Raw genomic sequence first — 12,086 nt, 5'->3', positions numbered from 1 at the left:
AATTCTATCCAAGTAGAAACTCTCGAGTAACAAGCTAAATTGTAGAGTTTTAATGATATATCAAAGTCGCTCTTATAGATTGAGACTGGAAAATGCAATGAGGATTTCATTCGAGGTGAGGATTGCAATTTATGCCGTCTACTATGGAAGGTCAGTGTTTATGTCATGCCAAAAAACAATTTAATAAGAAGCTGATCTTGAAGACAAACAATAAATGCAACCGTAATGTGAGACCATTTCCTCCAGAACAGAATAGGGTATATGAATAGCTAATTCAATGACGCTGGCCTTAAGAAGCGAGAGAGGTCCCTCATCTCATGGGGGCATGACTAATTCATAAGGACCCAGTTAGCTGTTTTTTACCTTCATTTAGTTACAGACCGAGCACCAGACAGAGCAGAAGCCTTTGTGACTATGTAAGGCATATCAATCGTAAATTTATTTAGTCTACCAATGCTACTTCAAATTGAGTACTAAGGACACGCATTCCATAGCTGAACCTCACTTCAAAATCAGCTTCTTATATTCTTAGGATGTGGTGAGGCATATATAACCACGAGATCATTTCCCGACAATTTCTCAAATTTCTGATTATAGATCCCAAGATTCAATTTCAAATAGCCCAAACCAAACCGGTGAACAGAAAGACCAACTCATTCATTAAGGAATTTATGAAGCGAATCTACAATGGAACTACAAGGAGCGTCACCTACCGCAACCACATTAGGGGATACATAATTAATAACATACATTGCAAAATAACAACTGTGTTAGCAAATGGCAGAAGGAACCAATAATGTAACAAGGGGAATTCCCAAATAAATTTTATTTTTTTGAAATGTTTCGTTTTAAGTTATTTTATCATAATAAAATAAAAACCAGTTGGACACGAAAAATAAGATTCCAACTAAGAAATATGGTGCCATATCAAGAGATTTTGGAGAAACAATGAAATCTATTACAAATCATCCTTCTAAATCTGATAGCAGAGATATTAAGTCAGAATTTAATTGAGGGATCCATTCTAATAGTATTTCCTAAAGTACTTTATCAAAATAAAACCAACATAGTAAGAAATCTGTAAAACTAATTGGACAAAATCAGATTCTTCCAATAAAGGCGTACGTTGCCACATTTACTACATGCATGCCTCTTCTAGCGTTCATCACCTAATTTCTATTGTTAAATAAGACGTATAAAAGCTCAGTTAACCAGAAGATAAACTCTAATTCTTTGAGAGTTTTCAAAGATTCCAACAATGCCAAAATCATTTGCAGTTTTAGGATTTCTCGTCATCTTCACTATTACTTCGTTTTGTGCACATTCAGTTGATGTTACTATGCAATATGATTTAGACTATGAGGTGGGAGGTATTTGGTCAAACGAAAAAGTTGTTACTGTGCAAAATGATATAGATCCAAAAATAGCTTTAAAAATCCATTGTTGGTCAAGCGATGATGATTTGGGTGAGCATACACTAAATTACAAACAAAATGTCATATGGAAGTTTAAAGTTAATTGGAAGAGAACTACTAAATTTGTATGTGATTCAAGTTGGTCTAGTGCTGATGGTGGATACCACAGTGTAAAGTTTAGCGCTTACCAAGCAAAAAGAGATTGGAAGAAACATTGTAGAAATCATTGTAATTGGAGCCTTCGTCAAGATGGTGGCTATTATGGGGGTGGTTGGCCTGAACCGGATGACGAGATTCCCTTTCAGAAGATGTTCCCTTACTAATGATTCTTAGACTAGTATCATGTGGATAAGGAAGACTACTTGGTGTCATTTGGTTAAGTTAATATTTCAATTAGGTGCTCTTGATTATAGTTTGTTTATGTGTTTATGTTCCTTGATGTGTTTGGCTTTTATGGAAAATCAAATAATTTATTGAAAAACTAATAAACATTCGAATTTGAGTACTTTTGTAAATGGAAGAGAAACTAAGGTTGTTTTACACCAACAAGATTATAAAATCCTCTATGTGACGGAAAAAAGGAGCTGGGATGTATCTTAGGTCTTAGGATCAGATGGGGACTATTGTAAAGTCGCATATTCCGCCTGATCCTAGTTAAGGAAGATGAGAGTTTGACAATTTTATCCACTGGAGCAAAATAATAGAAGGGGGTGAATAGTCTACAAAATCTCAGGTCCCATTTGCAGTATTACATCCTTTAGGAAAAACCTAGAACAATTGATAAAAGAAAAGTAAGCTCATTAAGAAATTTCCATTCTCGAGTAACTTCCATACGAAGGGTGAAACAAAACAAATATGTACTTAATCATACGAAGAAATAGATCATATATTCTACAAGAATGAATCCATCTTGCAAGAGATAAGAATGAGAAAAACTTCAATCAAAATTTGGAGTATTTTTAGTCACTTATAATTGGAAGAGCAACTTAGATTTCCTCTTAAGTAACAGAGCTAAAGAGCTGGGATTTGCATGGGAAATGTAGACAACTCACCACGTGTTCATAGGCGATGTGTGGTAGTCGACTGGCCCGATACGTGGTGCAGCACCTCCGATCCTTGTATAAACAATAGGCACTTCCGTTTTAGTCTGCTTCATGCATCTCTCTGGTCGTTGCAACTCGCACTCGTTGTAAAGAATCAGCCAACTCTGGGCCTTTCCAGAAATCGCAGCAACAAGTTGGATCGTGTGTGTTGTATCATCAAATTTGCAGTTCTCATATGGCATCCACACAAACTGCCAACGATATTATGTTCGAAATTACGTTTCATAAATGAGGTTTCACATAAAATACTGTTAACATCTAATTGGTGTTATAACTTACATCTTTGCCGTTGTAGCTATTTAAAACATCCCTGATCCTTTCGTAGTTGTGGTGCATGCTGTCAGTCCTACCCCCCCTTCCGACCAGCGACAGTGTAGCGAGATGCAATAAGGTCTCTCTTTATCAGGACAGAAAGCGGGAAAGCGTCCAAATATCCAGCACTGTACATGAAAAGGCCATAGCATTAACTTTTATCCGTCTACGAATTCACAGAAATTTGACATAGTATGTTATGAAACTCAAATTACTTTCCGGCCTGATAAACAAAACAGAACTAGCTTGTAAATGTCCCTATTAAATCCAGTCACAGGCTCACAGCTAATACATACCAATTTCTATTGACATGAGGAAACAACCAATGAAAGAAAATCAAATAGGAAAGGGATAATGCACTTACTATGAGCAAAACCAATCCTTTGTTAATCTCAGAATTATGTAGATGCTGGTTAAGCTGACAAAATGAAGAGAATTTTTGATCAGACCACATTGACTAAAATTTCAGTTTACTAAAACCAAGTTAAGTTACCCGAGGAAGAGAAGATTACAAGAGCTAACATGACCAAATTTCCGTTTAAATTTCCAAAACCATTTTTTTTCTTGTACTACGTTAGTCTTTTGAAACAACTTAAATGTATCAGCAATTTTTCTTCCAAAAGCTTCCATATGTCCTCTAGACAAAATGAAAAAAGAGAGAGTATGTTTGTTGATCTTGTTTTGCTATTTGGATCAACTAATAACTCTGATCTATCTACTAATTTCATCATTCAGAAACGGAAAAGGAAAACAGACTAGTGTGGATCATTTTCCTTTTTGCACGTAAGGTAAGGGTTAAGGGCACCCATTCATTACAAGGAGAACTTGAATCAATGGGGGATTCAGAAAGAAGAGAGACGGATTGAGAAAGGCTTCAAGGAGACAAGGAATGGAAATGCAAGAAATAAACTTTTCCTGTTTTCAAAGCTAAATGCATATCTAGTCTTCTCGAAACTCGAATGAAGAAAAATAATGCGCATGCACTTACTACTTCTCGCTGGAGCATTAGCTCTCCTCAATGGCCAACTCTTTCTTCACCTCTGCTTCTAGTGTTTGCAATCTCATCATTTCTGCTGCTATAATTTCCTCTCTAATTCGTTCTTTTTCTCCTTCTCTTTGAATCATTTCAAAAGAATTTGAAGTTGGTATCGGTTCTGAGAATCTTGCCCCATTCATTACATAATCACCTAAAGAAATTATACTATGTGGTGGACAACTTGAACCCATGGCAAATGCAGAGAGTGAGAGAGGAGAGACAGCTTGAGATTGGTTTCGATATATAGATGAATTTGTATCATTGGTCTGGTGTAATTAATACCCTTAATTAATCTTTTCTGTTTTCAAAATTCATTTTCTAGTCTTTTCATATTCTTGTTTCAAGCGAAGTGCATGCTTGTGTGTAGTCTTTTCGAATCCATTAAGAAATCTAAATGTACCGACTAGTCTTATCCACCTCGATGCCTCTTATTTTCTTTGACATACTAACGGGAAATGCCAAGAATTTTCTTGGCGCTATCGATCTAGCGTCCGAAGGAATGGCTAGTCTGGTTGCTCTGGAATGGGCTTTTCTTTCGGTGTACCGCTCGTGGAGAGGCAAAATCTAGGCCGATTTTAGATCGCGCCAAGAAAGACTCACTTTCGTTGAAAACTAACTTTTTTTGTGGGGCAGAATTTTAATATTCAGACTCCTTTCCAAACTCAATTTAAAAGCATAAAATATACGAAAAACGGGTCATTTGACCAAATATTTTTAAAACATGGTTCAAATGGACGAGTAAAAATTATTAGGGGTGAAATGGACACCAAAAAAATAGCAAAGATGAAACTGGATTCATCCTGACTTAAACTTAAAAAAATATCAAGGATGAAACTGGATGCATCCTGATGTAAATTAAAAATAAGAAAAAGTATTTAAAAATGAGTAGGATGAAACTGTTTACATCCTGGCTATTTTTACATTTTTGTCCATTTAAACAGTATCAAAATCTAAATGTCCTTTTCACCCAGGAATTGTTGGTTTTGGTCTTTTTAACCAATTTTGTGTAAAATATAAACGTTTTTTTTTTTTTGGGAATTTTGATAAAGTGATCCACTTTTGAATTAGGGTAAATAAAGTGCCCCGTTTTTTTCAAATAACGCTTTCCATCCAGTTAAATGTAAGGTGGTCGTTACCTCACCTATTAAAAAGTCATATTTACCCTTGAACTATGACCTGAACCCTAAACCCCTAACCATGAACCCAGAACCATAAACCCCTAATCCTGAACCATGATCCATAAACCGCTAACCCTGAACCTTGAACTATAAACCCTAAACTCCTATCTTGAACCCTGAATCCATGAACCGAGCTCGACCAACCTGAAAAAATGAAATACAGTAGAAGATAAACGTGACAAATAAAGGGTAAGTATGTAAAAATTTAGATGGAAAACTTAACGATGGGGACAGTTTTGAAAAATTAAAAAAAAACGGGGGCAACTTATTAAGCTGGAAATTAAGAGTGGGACAGTTTATCAAAAAATTTGAAGTAATAAATCAAGTACTTGATTGTCTGTTTCTCTTACCGGAATAGACTCCTTAACCGAACTCAAATGCTGCACACGCCGTCAACTTCTATTCCAAGATGTCCCGGTAGGAAAATGGCGGACGAGATCAAGGCTCTCAACACTAGGATGGGTAATAGACATATGTGGGTCTCATTTCTTGTTTCACGCGGGAGAAAATGCGGAGAATGAATGTGTCAGTTTATCGTTTCTCATAAATTAGTATTTTTTCCTATAGATTAACGAATATGAGATTTATTCCCGATTTTCCAACAAAAAGGAAAGTAAAAATAAATAAATAATAATAATCGGTTTTAGACTATGGCAATTTAGAAAAGACTATAATGTGATTGTAAAGCTTTTGTCTTTCGGGATAAACATGCAAACTCTGCATAGACAAATTTAGGATCATCTTAAATCCCGTCGAGGAACTATCACATTGATAGAATTTTTTAATGATGATTTTAAATTTGGACCTTCTTTCATGCTTAATTAAAAAACGCAAGAAGTATCACAGTGATGAATTTTTTTTTTACGAGGATTTTAAATGTGGACCTTCTTTCATGCTTAATTTTAAAACGTAAAATATAGTAAAATGCTTTTGAAGAAATTTAATTAATTAATTATTTATTTTCCTCCATAAAAGTCTCTAAGCTAAATAAGAGTTATGTCATTTCTCATCAACATATATTATCTCCCATGTCCCATCCCATTTTAGACCACATTCACAATTTATTTTAGTTTTTGATAACCAAACAAGGGAAGAAAACAACAGAAACAAAAGAGGAAACTAACAGTCCTTACATCATTCAGAAAAGTATAGATTCGAGAAGATGTCCACGACAGGTGAGCATTATGCTGGATAACATATTTAGCGAGTTTATAAGCAGTAGAATTGGGTCCTCGCTGAAAGGAACTGAGCTCTACATCTGACAGAGTTGAGCGCAGAGTATGGATTCTCTCAATGATGCCAAGAATCCTCCAAGGAACGAAGCCTAACCATTAAGAATGTTGACCATTCTCTGATAATCCACCTTGAATAACAACACAATTATAGTCCTTTTTTGGCGCCAATTGGAAAGCAAGCAGAAAACCTTGAGCTTCAGCAATAAGAGAGTTGTTATGTGTGAGAATATGACTACCTCCACTTAAGATAGACCCATTTGAATCGGTAGCAACTACTGCACAGGAAGATTAAAAGTTTTCGATAACTGCATCAAGTTTTGAAAAAATTCTGTCTAGGAGACATCCGGTGAACTTGTTGAGAGGATTCCATCTGGGAGGAACCTCCCGTATTAGAATAATGCACAAGGTCATCACTGTAAACTGCATACATGTTAAACCAGAAAAGGCTATCTCTAATAATATCATCAATATTGTAATTTCGGATCTCGAAAGTGAGAGCATTCATTGCCTTAAAGGTAGCCCAAAACAAGCAAGCAACCATGTAGAAATAATCATCACTTATATTTGTTATGCAGTCTGACAAAAAAAAATACATTTACCGTTGCACAGTCAGTGAGCCTTAAGTTGAGAGGTTAGGCGAATAAGACTGCTTGCGCAACAGGATATCGTAGAAAAACATGATAAACAGACTTCACTTCACAGTAACATAACTTACATTATGTACTGCAACCCCTCAACGAATTTTCATTTTTTTTAACACTCCAATGCCATCATGTAGTATTCAAAAATATGAACTCATGGGGATAAATTCTTTTTCTTCCAAAAAGGTTTCCATGGGAATGAGTTGTCATTCAAGCAAGTAGACTCACCTGTATCTTTCGCCAGAAGCTTTTGAAAAAACTGAATAGTGAAGTCTGTCAGGATTTTCTTAGGGAATCACTGACAACCGCAGAATAACGAATCTTGAGATATTATGATGAATAATAAGTAAACCAAGCACAAATAACTACGAAAATACGAGAAAGATAAATCAACTCACAAGACACAAGATTTATAGTGGTTCGACCAATACATACAACGTTTATATATTGTCTACGTCCACTTTGAGCCGCACCAACTCAAATCCACTATGAAGAAAAACGATTACAACGTCGTGTGAATTCCAGCAAACCCTTGGTTACACCGTAACAATTACCCGAGACGATAACCTTGTCTCTTGTTCCTCACCAATATGCTCTCACCACGAAACCCTAGCTTTATCCCTAAAAGCTATACAATAAATCTCTCACCGATCTCTTAATCGTTTTCTACACAATACAATTCTACAAGGCCTAATTACCTATTTATATAGGTTACAAACTTGGCCACCAAGAATCCTATCCAGTTTAGGAAACCCCTTCCCTAAATAACCACGGCTAATTTAGAAAATAATAATTAGTCTTCAATAACTAACAATCTCCCACTTTGAAGACTCATTTATTGTCTTCGATTCTCCTTTTCTTCAACTTTGGATTTGACGGTGCTAAAACATCTTCATGTCAGTGCGGCTCCCCTCCCAGATCCTCATTCTAAGAGACCAACTAAAGCCTTGCAGAGCTTTACCTTGTCTGATGTAACTCCCTTGGTAAACATATCCGCCGGATTCTTCGAACCGAGAATCTTCTCGAGCTTCAACTCCCCTTCTTCTAAGAGATCCCGAATGAAATGATAACGAATATCTATATGCTTCGTCTTAGCATGATAGGCTGAGTTCTTGGCTAAATGTATAGCGCTTTGACTGTCGCTAAACAGAACACTATCTCGTTGTTCCTTTCCCAACTCATCTAATAAACCTCGTAACCAAATCATCTCCTTGCTCGCTTCTGTTACTGCTACGTACTCCGTTTCCATAGTAGACAACGTTACCAACTTCTGTAACCGTGAGTTCCAACTCACTGCAGTTGACCCCATAGTATAAACATAACCGGTCGTACTTCGCCTTTTATCTACATCACCTGCGAAGTCTGCATCCACATAACCGCTCAAGATAGAACCACCTCTTCCATAACACAATGGTACGCTTGTGTTACCTCTCAAATACCTGAGAATCCACTTCACAGCTTCCCAATGTTGTTTTCCTGGGTTTCTTGCATATCTACTCACTACTCCCACTGCATGTGCAATATCCGGTCTCGTACACACCATAGCATACATTAGACTTCCAATAGCTGAAGAATATGGTACGTTAGACATGTACTCATTTTCTTCATATGTCTTCGCACACTGCATACTTGAAAGACGAATTTGACTTCCAAGTGGAGAACTAACTGGTTTAGCATTCTCCATATTGAACCTTTTCAACACTCGTTCAATATATTCAGCCTGACTAAGCATAAGTACACCCTTAGCTCTGTCTCGTATGATCCTCATACCAAGAATCTGCTTTGCTTCACCAAGATCTTTCTTAGCAAACTCACTTGCTAATTGTTTCTTCAAATTCTCAACTTCTTGTAGAAATGTTCCGGAAACCAACATATCATCCACATACAGTAATAATATGATGTAGTCAGAACCACACCTTTTAAAGTAACAACAATGATCTGCATTACACCGTGAGTAACCACCTCTATGCATGAAGTTATCAAACTTCTTGTACCACTGTCTCGGGGCGTGTTTTAAACCATATAAACTCTTCTTTAGCTTGCACACCATCTCTTCCTTGCCTTTTATTATGAATCCTTCTGGCTTCTTCATGTAAATTTCTTCATCTAGGTCACCATGAAGAAAAGTTGTCTTTACATCCACCTGTTCAAGGTAGAGATCTTCAGAAGCCACTAGACTTAACACTACTCGAATAGTAGTCATCTTCACAATCGGAGAAAATATCTCATTGTAATCAACACCAGGTTTTTGTTGGAAACCTTTCACAACCAACCTCGCCTTGTAGCGTATTTCTCCATTTGCTTCAGACTTCATCCGATAAACCCACTTGTTATGTAACACCTTCTTACCTCTTGGTAATTTTACTAACACACAAGTGCCATTCTCCTCAAGTGAATTCATCTCATCTTCCATAGAAAGTTTCCACTTGCCTGAATCATCAGCCGCTAGTGCTTCTTTAATATCTTCAGGTTCACCTCCATCCGTAAGTAATAGATAATTCAGAGCATACCTTGGGTTTGGTTTTAGAGTTCTTGACGATCTTCGTACTTCTTGTGGAAATGTAGAAGTAACTCTCGTTGCAGCAGAAGTCCCTTCTTGTACTTCTCCGCCATCAGCAACATCATGCTCTTCTTGTACCACATTTTTTCCAGAAACATCATCAATATCGATATACGACTCCTTATCGACGTTGCTTGATCTGACATCCTCAACTTATGTCTTATTCCTGTCCTTGTACAGCTCATTCTCATTAAAGTTACATCTCTACTTCTAATAACTTTGTGACCCTCGTAATCCCAAAGTTTATACCCAAAAGCGTCATTTCCGTGACCAAGAAATATACACTTCTTTGCTTGAGCACCTATCTTACACCTATCACCGGGACTAAGATGAACATAACCAACACAACCAAAAACTTTCAAATATGAAAGATTTACCTTTTTTCCGGTCCAAACCTCCTCTGGTATCTTCGTATCTAATGGACTAATAGGTGTCCTATATATTATATAAGAAACCGTATCTGTTGCATGTTCCCAGAAGGTCTCGGGAAAACCAGACTGCAACCTCATGCACCTAGCACGTGCATTCAACGTCCAATTCATACGTTTTGCTACTCCATTCTCTTGTGGCGTCCTTGGAACTGTCCTCTCCAAACGAATTCCATTTGTAGAACATGACTGTAAGAATTTTGTTATGTCATATTCACCACCGTTGTCTGACCTTAGATACTTCAACTTCAAACCAGTTTCTGTTGCAACCAAATCTTTTCACTTCTTAAACACTTCATACACCTCGAACTTATTCTTCATGAAGTAAATCCACACCTTCCTTGAGTGATCATCAATAAAGGTGACATAATATTGGAACCCGCTGTGAGATGCAACATCAATTGGTCTCTACACATCAGTATGAACCAAATCAAGTTTCTCACTTTTCAAGGATCTGCAGCCTTTGATGAAACTAACCCGTTTTTGCTTTCCAAGAACACGGTCTTCACAAAAACTCATATCAACATACTTCACCTTAGGTAGATATCCTCCCGAACATAGAATCTTCATGTTCTTCTCACTCATGTGCCCTAATCTTCTATGCCATAAGTTAGTGTCTTCACCACTACTAGCCACTGCTAAAGTAGTTCCATCTGAAGTCCGGTATAGAGTATCGACACTAACTCCACGAGCTAATACCATAGCTCCTTTCTTCACTTTCCAATTATGCTTCGTAAGCACAACTTCACAGTCATCATCATAAACTTGGCCCACAGACACCAAGTTCTTCTTCAAATTTGGAACGTGTCATACATCCTTCAATTTTCATGTCGAATGGTTGATTTTCAAGATCACATCACCCAAACCGATGATGTCGCATGCTTCACCGTCACCTAAGAATACTTGGCCATAGTATCCTTCTTTATAAGAGATCATAATACTATTATCACCTGTTGCATGGAAAGAAGCTCCCGAGTCTATAATCCAAGACTCATCTTGCTTGTCCTCAGTGAGTAGTAGAAAACCTTCCCTAATCACCTTCTTGTTATCAACAAGGACCTTCACCGGTTCTGCAGCTTCAACTACGTTGACCTCTTCTTGATTACCTTTGTTTCCACCATTATTAACACCTTTGTTTTCCGGAAAATCGCGCTTGAAGTGTCCTACATTCTTACACGCCCAACACTCAACAACACCTCTAGTCCGGGATTAAGATCTCCCCCCAGACTTTCCTCTAGACTTCCATATAGATTTGTTGTTGTTGTTCCTATTTGAACTCCTTCCTCTATCTTCTTCTTGCAACTTAAGGACGAGCTTGAAGTACTAGAACCATAACCTTGTTCTATTCTTCTTTCCCCTTCAGCGATTAACCTTTGCTGCATATCATCAAGCTTCAACTTCTCGCTCCCTGCGGAATTTCTAATGGTTGTCCTTGCAGTCTCCCAACTCTTTGGTAATGACGACAACAATCGTAAAGCTTGAACTTCATCATCAAAAGTAATACTAACTTTTTAAAGCTGAGAAATAATTAATTTAAACTTCCCAAGATGTGCTGAAATCGCTTCGCCTTCTTGCATCTTCATATTAAATAATTGTTCACACAACATAATCTTCCCCGAGGCGGATGACTTTTGATACAACTTTTCAAGTTTATCCATAAGATCCTTCGTACTAGTTTCCTCTTGTACGTTATTATAAACTTCCTCCGTTAGACATCTACGGATTACGGCTACACACTTGCGATCAAGAGTTGTCCATTCATCGTCTTTGCGTGCTCCCTTTTTCACAACTCCACCCAATGGATCAGCAAGGTCTTTCTCATATAGGTAGTCTTCCATCTGAGACTTCCAAAACGAAAAGGTATTCCCATTAAAAACTTTAACCCTAGCTACCGTACTTTCGTTATTATCACCCATAACCAATCGTACTACGATAAACCCTAAAGCTCTAACCCGAGCTCTGATACCAGTTGTCAGGATTTTCTTAGGGAATCACTGACAACCGCGGAATAACGGATCTTGAGATATTATGATGAATAATAAGTAAACCAAGCACAGGTAACTATGAAAATACGAGAAAGATAAATCAACTCACAAGACACAAGATTTATAGTGGTTCGACCAATACATACAACGTGTATATATTGTCTACGTCCACTTTGAGCCGCACCAACTCAAA

At 37.3% G+C, this 12,086-nt stretch overlaps 1 protein-coding gene across 1 annotated transcript; it reads left to right on the top strand.

Annotated features, from left to right (window-relative positions):
- Nucleotides 1-1,258: 1,258 nt before the first annotated feature.
- On the top strand, nt 1,259-1,738 carry LOC113291036 (S-protein homolog 29-like). Its single transcript, XM_026540616.1, has one exon. It carries the CDS (start codon nt 1,259-1,261, stop codon nt 1,736-1,738), a length of 480 nt encoding a protein of 159 aa, XP_026396401.1.
- The last annotated feature ends 10,348 nt before the right edge of the window (nt 1,739-12,086 follow it).

The sequence above is a fragment of the Papaver somniferum genome, chromosome 6 (assembly GCF_003573695.1).
Source record: "Papaver somniferum cultivar HN1 chromosome 6, ASM357369v1, whole genome shotgun sequence".
NCBI lineage: Eukaryota > Viridiplantae > Streptophyta > Magnoliopsida > Ranunculales > Papaveraceae > Papaver > Papaver somniferum.
Note: the sequence above shows the minus strand (reverse complement) of the source record. Positions and strands in the feature narration are given on the sequence as shown.

Bases quoted from the DNA above. Each gene is read 5' to 3' on its own strand.
- LOC113291036 (XM_026540616.1), top strand. From the start codon at position 1,259: ATGCCAAAATCATTTGCAGTTTTAGGATTTCTCGTCATCTTCACTATT.